Raw genomic sequence first — 22,877 nt, 5'->3', positions numbered from 1 at the left:
ACCGTCATCTCTCTCTGCCGCAGCTTTGGAGGCAATCGTCATTACAGACGACGGCGTCCCGCAGTCTGTTTGTAGATTATTTAAAAAAGAAAAGAAAAGCAAAACCTCGTACATGTTCAGAAAAGAGCTGATATATACAGACACCATGTAGGCCTTGTGATGTTCTGCGGTTTTCTTGAGCGCACGACATGAATCAAACGTTTACCTCCTCAAAACCGGTTATTGGACAGCTTCATTCAAAAATGCACACGTGTATGAGCCCAACACTGGTAAACATGCTTCAGTGTCTGAAGACACAAATAAAGGTAGGAGAGCTCGGTCCTCTATGGTTACTCGTGCTGCACGGGGCCCAGGGGCCCCCCTGGAAGCCTTTGTACAGCTGGGTCTAACATGGTTAAGAAGGCAGCCAAGTCAGTCAGTCAGTCAATTTTATAAACACCTAGGCTAAATCTGTTTGACATGCAGCATCTTTTTTTATTTTTTGCTTCGTAGTTTAAATCATTTTTTTTGTTCTTTCCTTTCGTTTGATTTGAGTTTTATTGAGCAGCAGCTTAGCACATGACACAGTCCTGGAGCAGAAGCAGAATCGACAATCAGAGAACTTTTGCCCTCAACTAACCCCCCCCCCCCCCCCCCTCCCCATCACTGATGATTGAAACACACTGTGTGTGTCCTTACATTAGGCTGTGGTGTGACATTCGGCTGAATTCTGCTTCTCTCTGTTTTTTTAACTTCGCTGAACATGGTCCAGTGGAGCTCAGAGACTTCTGGGTGCACTTAGGTTCAAATTTGTCTTAGTGCGTTACACATATCTGTTCAAATCGTCATTGTTATCACTTGCGATGACATCATTGAACAAATTACGGGAACAAAAGTGTGTGTGTGTTTGTGGGGGGGGGGGGGGTTACTGATCTGAAATCAAACAGACAGCTGCTTACATAAAGGCCCCATTTTTCATCCACGCCGCTGGTAGACAACCATGTAGGTTTCTTGATACACACAACAGTGGGCGAGGGATAAGAATAGGCTTCACTCAAGCACACAAATATAGAGAGGTGGAGGAAGCAGAGGAGGAGGAGGAGGAAGAGGAGGCAAAAGAGCCTGAAGAAGAGAAAAAAAAAAAGGATAAACATGTAAACATCTCTCCAGTCTGAAGGGTTTATCACACTCAGAAGCTGATGTAGCAATCATCACGCACAATCCAGAGCTTAACAATCAACAAATCCACAGTTTGGACATGTTTTTCAACCCATAATCCATCGTGTAATCCAGCCTGTTCCCTTCTTAGCCCTCTCTAGGTCCTTTCAGTTCTGGGAGGCTGGACAGGAGGTGAACAAAGTGTGGACACAGACATGTGTTTTCTGATTATATGTGTGTGTGTGTGTGTGCATGTGAGTTAGGCATATTCCTGGGTGTGTTATGTTCATGAGTACATTCTGGCATAGTTGTTGTGTTTGGGTGTAAGCGCGTCCAGTTGTTAATGCATCTCAGAGTTGAGTTTGTCCTGGAAGATGTACAGGTTGTTGGTGGCCGCGATGGCTATGATGTTCTCCGTCGGGTGCCACGCCGTGTGGAGGATCTTCTTGGTGAAGTCCAAGCTGTCCACGCTGATGTCGTCCTTCCGGCGCTTTCCTCCGGCGGCGCAGACCCTCCGCGGCTTCAGCACGGCTCGGGGTTTGCTGCTCTCTCTCGAGGCCTCCAGCGTCACGTCGCGTTTAGTGTTCCGGTCGAACATGCGGAAGAAGTTGTTGTAGGCTCCGGTCATGATCACGCTGGACAGAGAGAGAGAGAGAGAAGATGAGGGTCCAGCCACAGTCTATACACGTTATAGTCTTCATTTTTGTTCATGTATGGTAAAGTGGTCACTTCCACCAAATGCAACTTTTAAACAAAGCTGACACAAATGATTCAACTATCTGGCCCTAAAAATAGTTTGGAAAAATCCATTTTAAGCAGCTGTTTACTCTCTTAAAAACACATTGTGAACAGAGATAGATACTATACATATGCTGCAACTATATCATCACTAAAAAAATTAAAGGAATACTTCACCAACTTGCATTTAGCTTTGTATTATTAGAATAGGGGTAGTATTTTTGAAACATTGTACTTCCCAACCTCAGTTTCCCCTGAGTTGAGAAATATCTTCAGTCTTTTCTTTGTTACGTGCCCACCAGTGACACTATTCAGGGGAAAACTGAGGTAGGGAAGCACAATTTTTCAAAAACACTATTCTAATAATACAAAGCTAAATTTAAATCGGTGAAGTATTCCTTTAAGTACTTTCTCTCTATCTCTTGTCTGTGGATTATCCTGGGCGGCTAAGAAGTTACCGTTAGCAAGCAAACCGAAGTGATCGTACGGAAATAAAAACATCAGACATTTATAGGATGATGAAAAACAGGAAAACAAAGACGGTACCTGTCCGAGCCGTTCCAGGCACATTCAAATTTATCAAAGATGCAGTCGTTTTCATAAAGGGAACACAACTTGCTGCGGAGGTAATCGTGAACCTGGAGTTAAAAAAAAACACACACACACACACACACAGGCATGCACAGATGTGATTAAACAGCTGCTTCACTCCCAAGCACTGACTCTGAATGCAAACTGTAAATCCATGCGTGAGCAGAAGGAAAAAGGAGACACACGTGTACAAAACACATTAAATGTGGACAAACCTCCCTGAAGGGAAACTTTAATGAGATGCAACACCAGCTCTTAGCGATACAGGAGCGAGGAGTATGTTTTAATCTAAGATCCTTTTCCATATCAGGATATTCATTAACTTTCAGCTGCATTATTATTACACACAGATTCCCCTGATAACTCTTTTCCCCTTGTGTTTTCATAGGAGCTGCCTGTGTCATCACTCAGTGATGCAAGGGTTCCAAATCTAAACCTTGCACCGGCTGCCACGCTCTGCATAAGTCGCCGTGTACATTCTGCATGAAGTCAGCAGTCAACAGTCGCCTCGCAATCAATAAAAAGTCAAGCTGAGGTCAGCACATGGTTGTACATCAAACCTGGTGACGGTTTTGTTTTTCCCCTATGGGTCTTTCTGCATAAGGAGAAATGATACTGTGTCAGCTGTAGCTCTGCATACAGGCCGCATGATTTAAGCTACAATATCACTCATCACTCATGGATTTATGCATATTTTTATAGCTCGGGGAATCAGAGTGTACATTTACCACATCAGTTGTTCAGTTTTGTACCATATATCTTTTTATATATCTGTAGGATGAATTTGGAAACCAAAAAGAGGAAGCGAGTGAAGGCGCAGCCAAGGATTAAATGGTGGAAGAATGACAGGCTTGGAGAAGCAGTGACAGAGGAAAGAAGACGAGGTGTTCGTCCACCATTATTTAGACATAATAATGATAATGATAATAATAATAATAATAGACAAACCACAAATGCTTTGGCACATTTATGTTAACCATTCTCTACAATCGTCTGCTGTTCCGTACATTTTCATACGCCTATATGTTATGTTGAAAACATGTATTACATCAGTTCTCTGCTGTAGTCTGAGTAGTTTTACCTCACAAAACATTGAGTAAATGAGTTCATTGTGGAAGTCATCACATGCATAAATGTTGAACTAGTTGTCATATGGTGTCAGGCATATCGTCCTACTCAGTTATTAGACCGTTTTTTTGACTCGATGACTTACTCTCTGTTGAAACTTGACATGTTAATAAAAGGGAACGTGTGAGACATCAGATCAACCAATGATCAACCAGTTTGTAGGGAGAACAGGTATCTCATTCAGCGATCTGCTCTGTGCTGTAATATTGTGAATGAACTGTAAGAGTCACAGTAACAGTTCCAACGCTTTCTGAAAGCTGAGAAGTTGCAGCGTCTTTGTCACCAGAGAGAGGAGAGAGTTGGAAAAAACGCCTGTACATGATCTCCATTTTTTGGCCTGTTTTTGGACATTGACACAATGTCTCAACCAAATGTTATTTTAAATTATGTTACGCAAAATCTGGTGTTCATGTACAATTACAGTGGTTTCTCTTCATTTTAAGTTGTTAATACACTATTTTAACATGCAGTAAATTGTAAATAACTGACATATATTCTGGAAAAATGGGTAAACGCCCTGACAGGACATTTTCTGGCTTTTATGGTTAAAATAAGCAATAGAATAAAAAGTCTAGACAGACATTTTGAGGCTTAGGTGTCAAAGGGTTAAGGTATACAGTATGTAAATTATATTTCATAACATAAATTCCAAACATTCCATCTCTCACAAACAGTAATGAACTGACATATGTACATTTTCAGTTTGAGACACCGTTGACACAGTGAAATGTGTCATTATGATGACACCGATATATGTCCACTGGCGTACACATTTGAACATGTGACATTCATGATGTGCTGCTGCTGCTGCTTGTACTAATATTGTTTCCCAAGAAATGCACTTCCTGTTTTGCAAAATGCTGAGGATGATTCAAGAGAATGGACCAAAGCGGTTTCAAGGAAAACTGAAAGCATCGAAACCATGTTTCTCTCAGTTTACTCCCACAACAACTGCAATCTCACCCACATCCATCCCATAATCCTCTCATTCACAAACTCTGCTCCTCTTTTCTTCTCTCTTCACCTCCCACAGAACCAAACCACTCCTCTCCTCCTCTCCTCCCTCCCTCCTTCCCTCCCTCTCCATGCTGCATTGCAGATCTAGGTGTCAGGAGCTGTGTAAGGTATCCCTCCTTCCCGTATGGGTTTGTAAGTGGAGGCTCTGCAGCCTATAAATAGCTCCAGTGCGTCTTAGCCTCCCACTCCTGGTTGCCTCATAGTCCCGAACACGCCAGGGAGACACACTAAAACAAACACACTTTTCCACCAACACGCCCACACTAGGAATATTAAACACACACCGAGAAAATACTTCTGCTGCACATAAACACTAAAAGCAAAGTCCATGATACAACGATAATACTTTGTCTCACACATGACTGAATCCATCAAACACACACACACACACACGTGCATCCACAGATAAAATCCCCCAAAATTAAAAACTCAGCAGGACTTGCACTGATGAGGAGAGGTGCATTATCTGGCACGGACTCAATCCAATTATCCTTAAAAGGTTTGGGAAAACGTAATCATCAGTAAGTAGTGATACTGAGTCAACGCTGTCCCTGTGATTCATCTCCGTCTCTAATTGTGCACATTTTCCACCTCACAAAGTGGGACAATCGAGTGCAACAGATCACAGGACTGAGAGACTTTAGCAAATCTCGGCAGCTGAAATTCTACTATGACGTTCAACAGAAATTTGAGAAAGATGTTGAGAAATCGATGAACAAAACCACGACGCGTTGTCCAATCCAATAATTCAAGGCGCTTGCCTGTGACGGCAGAGCAAGAGAGAAACCCAGCGGATCACACAAGGAGCGGAGAGAGAAGAAATCTCTGAGAGAACCCCCCTGTACCTGGCCAAGGTGTATCCAGCTCCCACTGCAACCTTTTAAGGATAAGCAGCAGATAATGGATGGAGGGATGGATGGATGGGTGCATATGATGAAATGTAACAGCCAATGTATGATCCAGTGATCGAGAGCAAAGAACACAAACAGGAGAAGACTAGTAGTGTACACTATCTGCAAACTTCACACTATAACATCTTTAAACTCCAGCTGTGGCTGTTAATAATCCCTGCTCTCTGGGAGCAGAGTGGACTGATAAGAAAAGAAATGTAACACATTTTGATCGTTGCCTGAAGGGAAGAATAAAATTACAGCAGCAGAGACTTGGAGATTTCATTCAATTCTAATTCTTTTTTTTTGTCGGGCACACACACACACACACACCTGATACGTCTCTAAGGGCTTGCTCTCCATGTTGAGGTCCCAGACTTTGGCGGTCAGGTAGTCTCTGGTGAGCAGGTAGCGACCGCTGTGGCTGAACTTGACGTCCGACACAGAGGAGATAATCTCAGAGAAGAAGGAGCGGGCGCTGGGGTCCTCGGGCTCCTCGAACACTGGAGAGGGTAAGAAGGACAAGAGGGGACAAGAGTGTGAGTGCTGTTAAATTAAATGAGTTTGTGAGTGACAGCTGGATGATAGTGTGTCTGTGTCTGAGCATTCTCCAGTATTGCAATACTGTAGTGATACAAGAGTCGGTCCACTGTTTCGTCAGATACAAATCTGCTCAAAGATCTTTTTACACAACCTCAGCCGACTATAACAACACTGTCTGTGATCTAAATCATGTTTTCAATTCTGAATATTACCATCAAAGCATAGATACAGCAGGGTCCTGTGACTGAAGGACACTTCCATCCATCCTTTAATGTGATGAGAAACTTAAAACAAGGCCAAATACACAGGAAACTTGACTGATGAACTTGACTTACTGATTTTAGATTTTTTTTATTTGCATGTGAATGAACATATAAATATGACTATGCGAAATTGTAGCCAAAGCTAAATTCCATCTTCAGTCCCACATAACACAACACAATACAACAACAACACAGTAAGATTAAAGTGCAGAATACTAGAGGGCCAAGAAGTGTACGCACACATAAAAGTGTTAATCCTTATTATATTGATTTGATTTTCAAAATGTCTAATGTCTAATCTAGGGGAATATTCCTAAAGACCAAAAGCGGTGGGTGTGCGATACACAAATGTCGGTCAGCAGAGTTTCTCATGGTAAAAATAGGAGTCGTGCACACGTCTCCCATTGGCTGACTCACATTTGGAGTGTTTGTCACACAGCGCCGCTTCTCTCATGTCACAGAGGCGCAGCGTGCCTTTGCTGCTGCTGTAGACAAACAAGTTGCAGTGGTGGGGGTGGAACTCGGCCGCCGTGATCACCTCTGTCAGATCCTCCATGTTGGCTGGTTTGATGTCCACAATGTCTGAGAGGAGGCGTTATTAAAGAAAAACAACACAGAGAGTGGGGTTCCCACCGTGTGAGCACATTCATCTTCCTCTTATCACTTTTATTCAGTGACTGACTCGCGGAGAAACGTGTCTAATTGATGTACATACAAGAGAAACTGTGTGTGTGTGAATGCAGCCACAAGCAACACAATGTAAATAATTTATAGCAGAAATAAAGCAAAGCAATATAAATGTATCTTGAGGTGATTGTTGGGGGTGGGCGGGGTGAGGAGGAAAGTAATTCCACATTCAAATAAATTGCAATATTATAAATCCTTTCTGGGTCGTGGATTGTGACTGTTCTGTTCAGGGCTGAAATATTTATGCAGCTTTTGAATTATTCATTAAGCTGCATTTTCCCCTCCTCAAAAAAATAATATTCCCCTCCCCCAACAGGAGATGTCACTTCTTTGTACAACAAAGTGGGATTAGCTGTGTGTGTGTGTGTGTGTGTGTGGGAAGAGATTGATTATGTTTTAGAAGCATTGCTGCATCTTTGTGTAAATGTATTCATAGACACAATGAATATTTTCTTGCTATTACAGGTACTTGTACATGTTCTCCTACCCATACAAAGGATACTGAAGCTGCGGTCAGTGATGTCCAGATGCCAGAGGTTGATCCTCAGGTCATCGGCCGACATGTAGGTCTCATAGTCAGAGTTGACGGAGATGGAGTTGACGTGGTAGGTGTGGGCGTTTGCAAACACTCGGCGCGGGCTCACCTCCACCATCAGGTCCATCGGCATCAGCACCGGAACCTGAACAGAGTCACGGAGTTTGCTGTGACATCCTGATTTAGGAGAGTCAGTTATGAAGTGGGAGCATCAGCATCAGCATCATCATCATGCACATGCTCTCGACAGTTCTTTAAATGCCTTCTGCAGATCAGCTCCTCTTAAAGATCTTGTGTTTTTTTCTTTATTATTATTGTTTTATTTTATTTTAAGCCCTCATTAGCACTCTTACTGTCGGTGAGGGTTACGTGCTTTATAAATAAACTTGGGTTGGATTGGATTCTCGTGGAGATTCAGTGCAGATGCAGCGTGGCTCTTCTCTGCCGCTGCAAAACCGAAGATTTCACCGCCTCGCACTCGCATGTGCCTTTGTGCCAGTGACCCATTTTTGAACATGCAAACACATCTGTGCTCACTGACCCAGTTATGCTGAGCAACCCACTGCATTAATGAATGTGTAAGTGTGTGCGGGCACATGCGCAGACAGACAGACAGGCAGACAGGCAGGCAGACAACATCTGACATCATTTTGTCAGGGGGGAAATTCTTCACCCCAAGACAACAAATTCAAACTCCAGCGTTTCTACTACATGGTCCCAGCTCACCTCGACTCGCCTCTACACAGTTTAGGTTAGTTTCCATTACAATATAGTACCTCCTCAACATGGGCGGAGTCATGGCAGCACGGCTGACACACACAAACTAGTGATGAGTAAAGCTGTTGTTTTCAGTGTCACTGAATCATTAGAATCAGTTCATTAAAAAGATTTGTTCAGTACTTCCTCCATGACCGGATCACAGACTCATGACTCTTCCAGTGACGGCGCTGCTTGGAACCTCACCAGAGAAGGGACTAAAAAAGTACCAGGTACTATCGCTAATGAAAATGTGAAATAATCGTGCCGTGGCGAGGCGAGGCGTGCCGTGCTAGTGGAGAAGGGGCTATGACAGACAGACAGACAGACAGACAGATACCTGTAGGGAGGTCACGGTGGAGATGTCCTTGATGCGACCCTCCTCATCCTTCAGGTTGTATCCCTCAGGCCGTTTGTCTCTCTCGCTCACCTTCCACAACTTAATGGTCTTATCTGGAAAACAGACGGGGCCATTAAAACATGTCGGATTATAAAACAAATAATTTGGGGGCATGGGGACAAATTAATAAAAAGCTGTTTGTGGATATATTTTCATTTTATGTGTAAATCTGATTTGGAATTCAGTCTCAATCTAGTAAATCTAAATGTCCTCAGCCTTAAAAAAAACTTTGCATTAAGACAATTTTCACTCACTTGAATGGAACAGAAAAAACATCATCAACAAAATAAACCACCATAATCAATCGCTGACCATAGACCAAGGCTTGGTTTTGTCAACGTGAACAGAAACTCAAAGTGTTATAGTGAAAGACATCTCTGCTCAGGCAGGTCTTACATTTTTCAAAACCTCAAATCATAAATTATATAGTACTTCAATAAATCAATAACATAAGGAATCTTAGGGAAAATCTATACACGTTGCCTTATTGCCTTAAACACAGAAAGTATATTGATGGATGGACATCAATGATAAGGCAAAGAAACAACAAATGTGATTCAATCATCCAACACAAGCAACCGTTATCTCTTAAGATAAGGGAAAATCTCCTCTTTTTTTCCCCCCACAAGACGTTCATTCAAACTGTTCAAATGTTAAGTGTTTTCCACAAAATATCGACAAAAAAATACCACATCACTGCCTCTAAATCTTCCTCCTTCCTGTACAGTGTGAGTGGTTTCTCACCGTTGGTGGAGAGGAGGAAGTGTGCAGCGTTCTGCTGAGGCAGCCATCGGATCTTATTGATCTTCTCCTCAATCTCCAGACTCTTAAGGTAGTCGAACTCGGGCTCGTGACTCTGAAAGGTGCTGTAGACATTGTACTCTCCCTGGGAGAAAGGCTCCGTCTTGCTCTGTGGGAACACAAACCAGCGACATGAGAAGAAAGGAACAAGAGTACCTGTGTAGGATCATGGCTGTTCGTCTAAAAAACATGGTGTATTATAATGTATAAGTGCTGGTGTGTGTGTGTCTACCTCAGGTTCTCTCTGAAAGATGACCACTCGGCCCCCCTTGTCCCCTGTGGCCAGGAGCTCTCCAGTGTGGTTGAACTCAACAGTGGAGATGATATCAGCTGTGGAGAAAGAGAGAGATGGAGAGATGAGGATAGTGGGAGAGATGTAGCAGGAGAAGAATTTTTAATTGTCATTATGAGGACATAATGAAATTTTGCAATTTTTCTCCCGGCTTAAAGGCACACAATAAAATAACCAAAATAACAAAGACTTAAACTCTTAAATAAGACACAACGAAATGTAAAAACACAACAAAATATAAAACTACGAGTATGTTCGAGTAAAGTGCAGCTTAGTGCAACTTAGTCCAAGTTTATGGAGAGTTGTGAGCAGGGAAATTGACCACACTACACACTATTATTCACTATATAATCTGTTTATCTCTTTCAATATCATTAGATCTAAACTAGATTCAGTTGATAAACACCAGGGTGAATTAGCTTATGCAAGTAATATGTAGAGCAAAACCATATTTGATCACAAATACAAATTGAGAACATTTGATCATTCTAAACCTAAAAAAAAAACAAAACACGCATAAACTGTCCTTTTAAATCAAAGCAGTCCTCAGAGACATACACACACACACAAACACACACACAGCTGTTTTACACACGAGTCATCTGTGACACTTCCACAGTGATACACAGGTGAGTGGATGTGTGAGGATGGGCTCACAATCATTCACACAAGCACATTCGTTTGCATATTTTTGCAACAGCGTCCCCGCCCCTCGGCTCAGTGTCCCCACAACACCAACACAGCCCGACTCAGTGACAGCTCTGTAATATGAGGAGTAAGCACGTTATTAACCACTGAGGATTTACTGACTCAGAGCTTTCAGAGCTTTCAGCGCTCCTCCCCGCATCACACACACACAGTCTGGAATATTAAGCTCCGGGTTATGCCGTTTAATGAAGGACACGCGAGTTTGACACCTGAGAGGGTTTAACGTCGCATGTAATCTCCCGTCCTCCCTTCACTTCAGTGTCACAGTTGTGCTGGAGATGGCGAGTAAATTGATGACAGAGCTTCTTTCATGTTAACTGTATGTTCATTAATAAGGAGAGGCAGCTCAACCAGCAATAACACACATTAGCCTGCTGCTGTGGTCATGAATGGGTGAATCTATAAAGCAAACATGGTGTGTATACTCTAAAGTTACACATACTACCTAATAATGTGCTTCACAGTTTGGTGTGTTGTTTTTCAGAGTTGGTCTCCTGTATGTCAACATTTCAAAGTTTGGTTGTTTGTTGTTTGTTTGTTGTTGTTTTTTTTAATTACCATTGCCAATCATTCCAAACCAGTCTGCACATTCTCCTCTGACATCAACAAAGCATTTTTCTCTATTTGACCATTCTCCTTGAAACCTTGAGATGGTTGTGTGTGAAAATCCCAGTAGATTATTTTGCTTTTCCATTAGGGAAAGTACCTGGTACTTTTTTTTTTTTAGTACCTGCTCTGATGAGGTTCCAAGCGAGCTAAGCTGACACTATGCATGACGTCGTCAGACTGCCGGCCACTGACTGGTCAGAGTGTCGTCGCAGGAAGAGTTACGAGTGCGACGTCTGACACGAGAATAAAAGTGAACAATGCCAAACTGTAGATCACTTAAGAAGACTCCTGAATCCTGAACACGTGGGTTAATCTCAACATTTAACAGAGGAGTCTAGCGACAGCTCTGCTGACAAACCTTGCTGCTGTATTTCAGTCCAGTGCTGCATTGACTCATCTTTATTGTAGCTGTGAGAGAAAATTCTAACCATCCGCCAACGTTAAGTTTAATTACTCACACATTCTTATACTCGTGTACAATATTAACAGCCGTAATTTACGATAAGACACAAACTAGGCACCTTTCACGGTTCCCTCCCTAGACACCAAGCGCCAGGCATCTGGACCTGATACACCATCTCAAGGCTTAGTAACTGTATGTATCAGACCTGGCACGCTGCTCGGCAGAATCTGCGATGACACCTCAGCGTTCAGAGGTCAGGACTTGTCTCCGTTCTCCTCGGATCTGAGCTCATCACTGACTCCAAAAGGTTCCATCACTGGTCATCTCACCTGATCGTCTAAATCTCCATAACAGTAGCCGCCATAGCTACGACATGACTCCTACAACAAATAATCTTTTGAAATAAATGTCAGAGAGACTACTTTCAGATGCTCTTAACAAAATCATCCAGTGAGCTCCGGAAAAAGACGAGCTCCTCAATAAGCGTTGGTCGCAATAACAGCGGGGCCTGTAGAGCGTATTTATTGAGTCGGAGTGAATCAAATCTAAAGCCTTGTCTCTTTCAAGGCCTTGCAGGAAGGACAGTTGTTGTGATGAAGAGGGGTAGGGACAGCTCTTCAACTGACATGGCCTTATTCAAACCGCCTCCCTCTTTCTCTCCATCACCTTTTCATTCGATATTTCATTTGATCACTCAGTCATTGCACTACCTTCTTTATTCATCAGTTCCCAGTTCTTTTCCTCCGTTTCCCCTCTAGTTCTTTTGTCACCTTTAATCTCATTCTCCAGTTTCATTTTTTACCCTCTCTCCCTTTCCCTCATTTCATTTACTTCTTGGTCGTCTTCCCAACATTCATCTCCAGCTCTTCCTCTGATCCCCCCGTGGCACTCAGCTGCCATGGCTGTATGTTAGTGTGTATGATGTGGTAGTGATGCTGGTGGTAGGAGAATGGGAAACGATGGAAAAGACAAGTGGAAAGGAAGAGAATCTGGGCGGAGGAGGGGTTCTCTGGTGAGCAAAGGGGGGTTGCCATGGTAACACGCTGAGCCAACCAGTAGCAGTGGTACTTGTAACGGTTAGTCATATATGGCAGCACAGACGAAGGAGGACGGAGTATTCATCAGTCCAATTCTCACAGGAAGAAGAAGCAATGAAATAGTTGTGGTGTTGCACTTTTGTCCAGGAACAAATACAACATTTCTGAATTAATACCAAGCGATGCAATGACACACACACACACACACACACACTGAGAGGAAAGGCATGATGAACTGCAAATGTGTGTAACACAGTGGGAGAGGGAGAGAGAATCGTGCGAGTTCAACTGATATAGCTACGCTGAAGCACAGATGCAGGACACAATATAGCTTAATAAAATATAGAGGCACAGATTCTCCTCCCCTCCTCCACAGAAAAAAAAAATCACCCTAGAATACAAAAAAAACCCACTGCAGGCACAAGGATCAGCATTATGATTGCTGTGGCCAGTGTGCTAATATAACCTGTGTGTGTGTAATACATCTTTTTCAGGACCATAAAACTTAGTAACCACAGGAAGTGAGGACATTTTGTGAAAGTGAGGACAATTTGGCTGGTCCTCACATTCAGCCACAACATGCTTTTTGAAGGTGAAAACCTGGTTTTAGGGTCAGGCATTCAGTTGTGATAGGGTTATGGTCAAAATAAGGGGCTTGGGAATGCATCGGGTCTATTAGTGTCCTCACTAACACTGCTGTACAAGAATGTGTGTGTGTGTGTGTGTTGTTATAGCGGAACTTGCGGTGTCTGTCTCTCACAGACAGTCCATTAGCATCAGCAGGCTCATCTGACTCATCACTACACTGCAGGAGCTGCACACGGCCACTGCAAGTGCATGTGCCAGCACACACACATTAAACAAAGACACACAAATACAAACAAACACAAACAAAGAAGCATAAAAGCACACACACAAGTGACCATAGTCACCATACAAACACTTTCTTTTTGGCATAAATTGAATGTAATTCCATTAATATGTTGGTTTAAGTGTATATTTGCTGTAAAATAAGAATCATTTAGTTTTTATAAGCTCAGAATTAGCCTTTTATATGTACTTTAGGGGTAAGGGTCTTGCTTTACAGAAGCCTGAGCAGACAAACCAGCCGGAACATGCATTTCGGGGTTTGAAGTCGAGGCTTAATACTCAAACAAAGACAAATGACAACCGGAATGAAAGTGGCTGGACACAGTAAGGCATTTAAAGATGTCATTTGAGGCTGAAAATAGAGTTTTTCTTTTGCAATTTCATGGCATTGCATAAAGCGGGAGGAATTACCAATTCAGCGATACATATTAGGCTACTTAAATGATGATGAAAATAATTTTTGCTCCAATTATTGTCTGAATTATACACATTAGGATTAGTGCTCATCTGTGGGTATAAAATTAAGTAAAGCAGACAAGGAGAGGAGAGGAGAGGAGAGGAGAGTAAGTGCTCCATATTTTATGGATGAGGGTGGAGGGTTGGATTTTGTTGAGGGTATGGGGACAAAGAGGGGGGGGAGCAGGCATCCTACAGTCCCAATTATAGATATCTGTCTGTCTGTGTAAATGTGAACCATTAAAGCTGAGCCAAAAACACACACCCCTTAAAAGCAGAGACAAGCCACCACACAGCGGGAGATGTGTGTGTTTGTGCCGGGGCTCAGGCACCTCACATTTCCTGCGTACGTGTGCACAAGTGTGTGTGCTCCAATTACGGTGTAGAGAAAGAGAAGAAAAGACTGGCTGAAGGAAATGAGGGGAGACTCTGCTGGAGGGAAAGGTTAAATAGATCCATATACTGCAGTTTTGGAGTAATCTAGGGGAAAAAAGGGACATGTGTTTGTGGTGGAGGAGCAGTTTTAGTCTATCTCTGTGGGGGAATCTCAAACATAGCATGGAGTCTGTGTGAGGCTAATGCTTGTGGACACAAACAATTACAAATAAAAACCCAAGCCAGCTCCAGCACGTGTGACATACATCTTCTTCTTCCAACATATTTGTAAAAATGTAAAATTAAAACATAATCTTAACTGGTTTATACCCTGTGTAAACTCAGATTATAGCCTCGTAAACACTGACATTTAATCCACAATTCACTTTTTTTTTTTCATCTCATCTCTGTCTGCATGTGATTACTGTTATGTTTGATCAATTCATCGACCGAACGGAAAATCAATCTACAAAGATCTCCACTTCTTATACTTGGATGTTTGTGTTTAGGAGGTTTCAACCGTGTGTTTGTGTATTTACTATGTGCATGGATGTGCGCCTTCCACTGTATTAGACAGAAATAGATTAGAAAACTATGCTTTGAAGGAGACCAGGTGTCAGCCTTCCCAACACTCATACACAGTAACATACTTCACAGTGAGGTAGACAGACTAAGACAAAAATAAAGCAGGCAGGTGCAAAAATAGAGACACACGAAAAGGATGAAACAGAAATAGACAGTGATGTTTAAGATATTTATAACACTCAGACACACACACACACACACACAATAATCCACCTGATTCAAACCGCACACATAAAGCACACACACACTCAAGCTCTCATCTGGGGTCAGGTGGTGCATGTCTGCGACACAGATATGACCTTCGGGATAGAAAAGGATTGAGCACACACACCTTCAGTGTAAGAGGCAAACGGCTCAGGCTCCAGAGAAAGGGTAGTGATGTCGGAGCACAGGACCTGGATGGGGCTCAACATCCTGGGGGAGGAGTCCAGGGTGGAGAGGGGTGGACAGGATGGGCGGAGCTCTTCAGGCTATAGCCAGGAGCAGCCCTGCAAGAGGAGCAAGGATGGAGGCAAGGGGAAGGAGGTACAGGAGGTTTGGGAAGGTAGGTAGGGAGGGAGGAAGGAAGGAAGGAAGGGCCGGGCAGGTGGGGGGGTGGGGTCAAGGTTGGGACTGAGTTACTACATCAATATTTCACATGTTGGGTTTGCTGGAGGATGAACAGAAATGAACAGAGATAAACAACTAATCGGACAGAGGGTCGTCATGTCTCGTTAAGCCTCTTAAATAAAAATCAGTTTCGCAGGTGATGGTATGTATGAGAGCCTTACAAAAGACCTTGTACTCTAACACCTAATATTAGAATCAGAATAAATGTAAAAGAAACATGAATTAGTCCGACATGCAAACTGGATCCTGTCGACAACACTTCACTCTAAAAACAAAGTTTGTTTCTCTCGGCCCTTTAAATTAAAAGGAGCTTAATACCACTTACTTGTGTCTGTCTGATACAACTATCACAGCCTTGAGTGTTTGCTGATACCAGGATCAGTCTGATCATCTTTGTGCAAAATTACACTGCTTTGCTTCATCCCTCACTCACATTCTGGTCACATGGTGTTGTGGTGTATGTCTCATGATGCAGACTGAAACCTTATGATGTATGAATGATATTTAGGGGTTTGGGGTCGTATTAAGGTTCTAGCAAAGGGGGCGAAAGTCAAAGGGGCGAGAGGAGAGAAATATGGGAGAGGAGGTACGGCGAGGTAGAGGGAGGTCACGTGCACCGCTTCTCAAAAGAAAATAAAAAAAGAGTTAAAGGGCAGGGGCATCCCCACAGGAAGATCTATAGATAAAACCCTAATATACGCACACACACACACACACACACATATACATCGACAGAACCGCACAGCAAACAAAAAGACACACTGTATGCACTCAGGCATGAATGGATGAAACACGAGAAAGAAAGACTGGCGACACACAGGAAATAACAAAATACAGCCAAACATAAAACATAACATGCACTCTGTTTCCACCGCCCTCTGTCTTTCTTTTAACGCTAACACACACACACACACACACACACACACACAGGCACATTGTGTTTGAGCAGCCTGTTGGATAATAGTTTGGCAGATGCACCACTTCAGCAGCGATGCTGTGAGTTACATTAGAGGTCTGATGGGGGAGGGAGGGGGGTGTGGGTGGAAAATGGGAGTAGAAAAGGGTGGGGTGAATATGAGGGAAAAGGTGGAGTGAGTTGGAGTGGGTGGAGGGGAAGAGACAGGTGATGAATCGCTTTGTTTGTTTGTGCCTCGATTTTCATCATCAGGGGGATTTTTGTGAGACTGATTTCCACGGAACAATATTTGATTATTCTAGTGTTCATACTTCCTGTGTACTGCACAGCCATTTCAGTACAACAGTGCACAGTGGTGTGTGTCAATGTTAGTGACAGCTAATCAGCAATTCACCCGTGTGTCTGCCTGAGATGTGTGGAATAATTAATACTGCCATTATTGGTGGGTGGAGACGACCTGTCAGTCATATTGGGCCAGGCATGAAAAGCAGCATGTTTACCATCATTGACTGTTGCTATGGCAATAATGGTTGGATGGTGACGGGACGCTAAAGCAGATTCTCTGCCACTCTGTCACTCGTCTCAGGCAAAAATTCCATGTGGAAACAGACACAGAGGCAAACAAGGAAACACAAAGACACAATCCTCTCAGCAAGTCAGTGTCTCGGATGCACGCACAATCAACAGGCGGTACTACAGGTCTGAAATTGTTATTACAGCACAGGCACAGGAAGCATAACCCGCTTTCTGATCACAAATGAGCTCACGGCACATTGGTGATTCCTGAATGATAATCCTCTGTTCTGGCCAGAGGAGCGTGTCAGCGAACAATGAGCTGAGTGTTTGGGGACAGACAGACAAGGGGAAGGTCGTGTGCAGGTGAGATTAGTGGAGTAATTGAGATTAGCACATAAGGAAGACAGGGTGTTGACATTTCTCTGGGTTGGTGGAATTCAGTACAACTACACGTGTGATGACGTACAGTGAAATGAGTATGTAAATAAAAATGTAAGTGTTGGTCTTGTGTAGATTTGTGTTGTCACAGAAAACCCTGTGCTCCCACTCTCTCTCTCTCTCTCTCTCTCTGTCTCTGACATACAGACACACATTCACACACAAACCAAATCAATTCTTCCCTGCAGTGTTGCACTAGGTACTTCTTTTGGAAAGAAAGAAAAAACAAACAAACCAAACACTATGACAATATTGCATTTTGCCAGACCTGACCTCCACGAGTTATTTAAGTTTTTATGCTATGTTAAAATGACCAGAAAAGCCATGGATATGAAGTAATAATATAATAATGTGAAGTAAAATAAAGTAAAATAATGGGTTCCTTGCACAAATCGTGCTCAGGCCCTGAGAATACAGCATGAATTCCAAGATTAAAGTCAGAAAGTTGGAATTATGAGAAAAGTCAGAATTTGGAGATTAAAGTCAGAGTTCTGAGGAAAAAAAATTCAGAATTCTGACTTCAATTTTAGAATTCATGCTGGTCGGTTTTTTCTTATTTTATTTTATTTTCCTTTCTTTCAATGTTGCCCTAATTCTCTTCTGTAGGTACTGAAAAACAGACTGACATGGCGCTTAGAGAGGATTAGAAAGCTGTTCTGACTGACTACATGCACTTTGTCACACACACAGAAGTCTGATGCGTAAAAGCACGTTCACATGAGGACACACACACACACACACACACACACACACACACACACACACACACACCTCTCTTCCCTTGTGAGGTTCTTACCTTCAGTCACATAGTTGTGGTCGGGGAGGAAGCCGCGGAGGTTGAGTGCTGGGGTGGCGTCAGTGTCTTCGCCCATCAGCGGGGCTTGGGGGAGCGCCCGTGTCAGTGGGGCAGCGTGATGGTGGCAGATCGGTGGTGGAGGAGGGGGTGGTGGTGGTGGCGGTGGTGGTGGGGATGCTGGCCAGCGCAGCGCCCATACTGCTGCCCGCCGCCGCCTCCTCAGCACAGGGACGCAGACCCAGGCATCCTTTCCTTAAATGAGCATGAGGGGCAGGTAGGTAGGTCGGGATAGGTCCAGTCCAGTCCAGGAGAGGCGTGTGTGTGTGTGTGTGTGTGTGTGCGCGTGCAGGAGTCCACACAGCTGCTGCTGACAGCCAGATCCACACCTGCAGGAGGAGGGTTAGTCAGTAACAGTTTAGGGGTGAGCTTGATTCACATCACTTGTGAGGCAAGAAAAAAAAAAAATCAAGCGCAGCCTGCAGCTGCTGAGTCAGGTGTGGCCAGACATATTACTCTCTCACAAACGCAGACTACACACACACACACAGGTCTGTGTAAAGTCCTTACTTTGGTAATACATGCTCCAGAAGAGGAGGAGGAGAGAGGAGAAGAGGAGGAGGAAGAGGAGGAGAGTGGGGGAGGGGAGAGAGGGATGAGCAGGGCTTCTGGACAGTGTATCTGCAGTGCTTCTTCTTCTTCTTCTGCAGTGGACTCACACATTCAGACACACAAACACACACACACGCACACTCACCTACTCACTGTGCAGCTTGAGGGTCAAGTTCTCCTCAGTGGATCCTCCAGGAACAGCATCCCTCTCCTCCTCCTCAGCAGGTGACTGTCTCTGGTTTCTCTGCTGCTCCAGAATGATGGGGGAAATCCTGCTGGTCCTGCATTCTGCTGCAGTCTGCGCTCTGGCGTATCTATGGAAGGCAGAGAGACACAGAGGGAGAGAGAGAGAGAGAGAGAGAGGATCTCTCCCACTGCGCTGGTACGTGTATGCTGCGTGAGAATAGGCCCCGCCCACTCATTGGTGCAGCCAATCATGACAGGGCTGAGATCTGCCTGACCACTGACTGCAGGTGATTAAAAATGATAAAGAAGCAGAGGGATGGTGTGTGTGTGTGTGTGTGTGTGTGTGTGAGACAGAGCGGAAGTGGATGAGTGTCTTAAAAGGTTGTGATTAATGAGGGAGAAAGCAGAGAGAGAGAGAGAGAGAGAGAGAGGAGGGTTTCACTCCACTGAGTGCTGAATATGAGCCACAGTCCAGTGACCACGACAGGATTCACCTGGAGACATGATTCAATTAACACAGTGATGATGAGGATGATGCGCCAATGACTGACACACACACACTGTGAGAACATTGACTCTCATTCATTAGCACAGCCTAGAAAAACCCCTTATCCCTAACCTTAACCATAACCAGCTCATCCCAGGTGACCCTAACCTTAACTAGTCCCAAACATGAGGTACTGGCTCAATAGGACCAGGTTTTGGTCCTGACAATGTCAGTGTTCATAACAGAAGAAGCCATAAAGAGGTCATAAATACAAGTATGTACACACACTCTTTACAGCGAGGGCTGGGAGATTTTAGTTTAACTACTGATTCGTCAACTAATAGAATCTTATAATTATCATAGGATCATGCTTCTGTTATTCAGGTTTTGGGAAAACATACTTTTGTGCTCTCTTTTCTGCTGGGAGTTAAAGAAGATACCATTATCAGCCATTTACCTTAGATTATCTTGATTCTACATAAAGAATAATCAAAGCTGACATAATTATTTAAATTTTTGTTTGACGATTGACTGTAGACCATAGTTCGTGAGGTGAAGAGACAGCAACACTGACGACCAGAACTGAAAAGGATTGTCTCTATTGGTTTTGTCAATATCTATAAATGTATGTGAAATATGTCCATCTCCCTTTTTACAATTCACTGCTTGTGCACACTTTAATACACAGAGATATTCACCATGTACATACAGTCAGAGTAGAGTCTCTAGCTACAAATCTGTGAAATTACAATAAAAAAACTATTCACGTTGTTGAGTGTGTTCGTTTGCGACGATGTGTCCATTCACCATTCACACTGTGATCAGCATCAGTAAATTGACTTGTGCTCTTTACACCAAGACAAATGTTTTTCGAGTGGCCGTATTGCACGGCACTGAAAGGAGAGGGACCAGAGATAACCACCGACTGCAAGAGAGACACTTCAAGTCACGCTTCATCACACAGAGACGATTCAGTCGGCATGGAAGCAGAGAGTGACAGTGACAGTTGGTGCCATCACTGGAACTGGCTGTCTGCCACCAGGCTTTACCCCCCCGTCCCCCAACACACACACACACACACACACACACCGCACAGCAGGGAATGAGAAGAGCTGTTCATCTGACTTACTCCAAGTCTGCCAGCATGGCCCTCCCCCACCCAACCACTACTTGCCAATGACGGGCAATGCTCCATCCACCACTGCTACACACTCAATGTCCTTCTAACTGCCCCCCACCAGCCAAACATTCACCACAAAGCTCTCCCTATAAGCCCACCCACTGTTTCACATGCACGGCGACTGTTCTACCTGTCCCCACATGTTCACCCCCGACCATAAGCTGCCAAAATCACCCTCTGGTTACATATGGTAGCTCTCAGGCCTCATGAAAGCAACATCAGTGTAAGATCGGACCACTTTCAGGGGCAAGAAAATGAGAAATACTACAGATGGGTTAACAAAACTGTATCATAACTGTTCCATAACATTCTAGAACTTTACGGGACCCAACATTCTGCAACTGGGATGTAATAATTCAGAATTCAAGCTTAATGTGACATTCTAGAACACAAAGCTCACGGTAACCAACATAAACGTCTTGACTGTATCTCCAAATCCAGACAAGGAAATGACAAAGCCTGCATCCCTGGTGGTTGTTATTGTTTGTTTGTTTGTTTACTAAAGTCGCCATTCTTTGGGTAAATACCAAATACGTCAGAGCAAACGTGTGCATTTTAACTCGTGTTAGAAAATAAACGGGACACCAGAGGATACACACAAACTCCCTACTGCCCTCAGAGTCATTGTAAAATCCCCATCTTCACTGTAATCAACAGAAAACTGTCATCGCCATCATCAACCCATGCACATGTGCCAGGTTTGTCCAGGTATAGTCAGTCCAGTCCAGCTTGTCCTTGTTAAACCTGCCATGCCCGACCCTTGGCCGTGTGACAACAGCCTCCAATCTGTCTCCCATATAGCACCATTCAGCTGTGAAGGCTTGGCCTTGGTTACCTTGGTGACAGTGGAGTTCCTGTCACTTGGACCCATTTGCCCTGGAGTGAATAGATTATTAAAGCTGCACTATGTCCTCTCACCATCTCCGAGGCAGGGACGGTGAGTACATTGGTCTTTTTATATGCTGAACCAGAAAGGTGGAGTTAGACCCGGGAGAAAACGCTGCAGTGTTGAGGTGCTTCTCCTCAACACTGCAGCGTTTTCTCTCCAACTGTAGAGATGATTGCTGGGTTCTGGATTTTCCGTGATGGAATTGCATTCAACAGGCAAATAAGTGTGAAACAACAAAAAACAGCCACTTTCAGCTGGTGCGTTGAATCATGGGTGACTCACGTTTAGTGCACAAGATGAAGTAGTCATCATGTCAACACAGACACATGAGAATGATTTTAAATGAAATAAAATAATTTACCTGCATTGAAAACCCAGTCACCTCATGGACGCTGGACAGCACAAGGATTCTCTTTGTAGAGTGGTCATGGTTTAACAATGAGGCTTCAGTCCTTGGATCCCTGTCTGTTTGTCATGAAATATGAGAGAAAATCATTTACTTGGAGTATTTTTCTCCTCCAGGTTTACATCATCCATTCATTCATGTTTGTCTTTACTTTCCAGAAACCTCCTTACCTATGTGCCCTTAATCAAGTTTATGTGGATAAGTACAGTAATTTTACATGGAACAGTCACAACCACTTTATTAGGTACACCTTTCACACCATAGTCGAGTCACTCAAATAACCACCGGTTACAACAAAGGTATGCAGAGCACCATCTCTGAACACACAACACGTCCAACCTTAAGAGTAGATGGGCTACAGCAGCAGAAGATTACAGCTGTCACTTTATGAGGTACACATAATATCTGCAGCAGTGGCAGGTGGGTGCTGTTAAATCTATGTTGAAGCGACACCTGTTCCTGCAGGTTTTTGCCACTCGATTGTTTTTGTTGATTGTATTATATTATAATAGTAATAATAATTATTATTATTATTATAATAATAATAATTATTATTATTATTATTATTATATCTAACTGGAAACTTCCCACTTCCCACATTTTTTCTCTTCCTCATCCTAATTTCTCATAAAAGTGAAAACAAAAATATGTTTCAATGCTGGTAAATAATGAAGCTACGTATATATACTTTGACTTAAAACTGTACTAACGTCTGTGTTCATTTGTGCTGAATGAATGCAGACTGCTGTATCGTCATCATCACATTTATTTATTGGATCTTTTTTTTGTCTTATTTCATACACGTAGTAGTTTGAGAGAAAGCCAGAATCTCTGTAGAGGGAGGTGAGTGGACTTCACACTCCAACACTGTTCAGGCTTGTAGCCAGTCTTTACACACGATAATGATCAGCATCATTCATCAGGAGCACTGGTGTGTCCAATCAGACGTGGCAATGCTTGTGAGTGTCTGTCTCTGCTGACCTGGTGCTTCTCTCCTTTTCCACCCCCACTCCATTGCACAGAC

General features: G+C 43.4%; 1 protein-coding gene across 3 annotated transcripts; it reads right to left on the bottom strand.

The window, feature by feature from the left end:
- Positions 1 to 727: 727 nt before the first annotated feature.
- On the bottom strand, positions 728 to 18,481 carry LOC131472847 (serine/threonine-protein phosphatase 2A 55 kDa regulatory subunit B gamma isoform). 3 transcript variants are annotated; one of them, XM_058650321.1, is made up of 10 exons: positions 18,097 to 18,198; positions 15,153 to 15,309; positions 9,719 to 9,816; positions 9,430 to 9,595; positions 8,626 to 8,738; positions 7,497 to 7,674; positions 6,725 to 6,889; positions 5,835 to 6,004; positions 2,422 to 2,513; positions 728 to 1,772 (listed from the first exon to the last, which is right to left on the bottom strand). In XM_058650321.1, exons 2-10 carry the CDS (start codon positions 15,232 to 15,234, stop codon positions 1,478 to 1,480), a joined length of 1,359 nt encoding a protein of 452 aa, XP_058506304.1. In that variant the 5' UTR covers positions 15,235 to 15,309; positions 18,097 to 18,198; the 3' UTR covers positions 728 to 1,477. The 3 variants fall into 3 exon arrangements, with proteins under 3 accessions (XP_058506304.1, XP_058506303.1, XP_058506305.1); XM_058650320.1 differs by having other exon boundaries at positions 18,072 to 18,141; XM_058650322.1 differs by lacking the exon at positions 15,153 to 15,309 and having other exon boundaries at positions 18,097 to 18,481.
- Positions 18,482 to 22,877: the final 4,396 nt, after the last annotated feature.

The sequence above is a fragment of the Solea solea genome, chromosome 14 (genome assembly GCF_958295425.1).
Source record: "Solea solea chromosome 14, fSolSol10.1, whole genome shotgun sequence".
NCBI classification, from domain to species: Eukaryota; Metazoa; Chordata; class Actinopteri; order Pleuronectiformes; family Soleidae; genus Solea; species Solea solea.
Note: the sequence above shows the minus strand (reverse complement) of the source record. Positions and strands in the feature narration are given on the sequence as shown.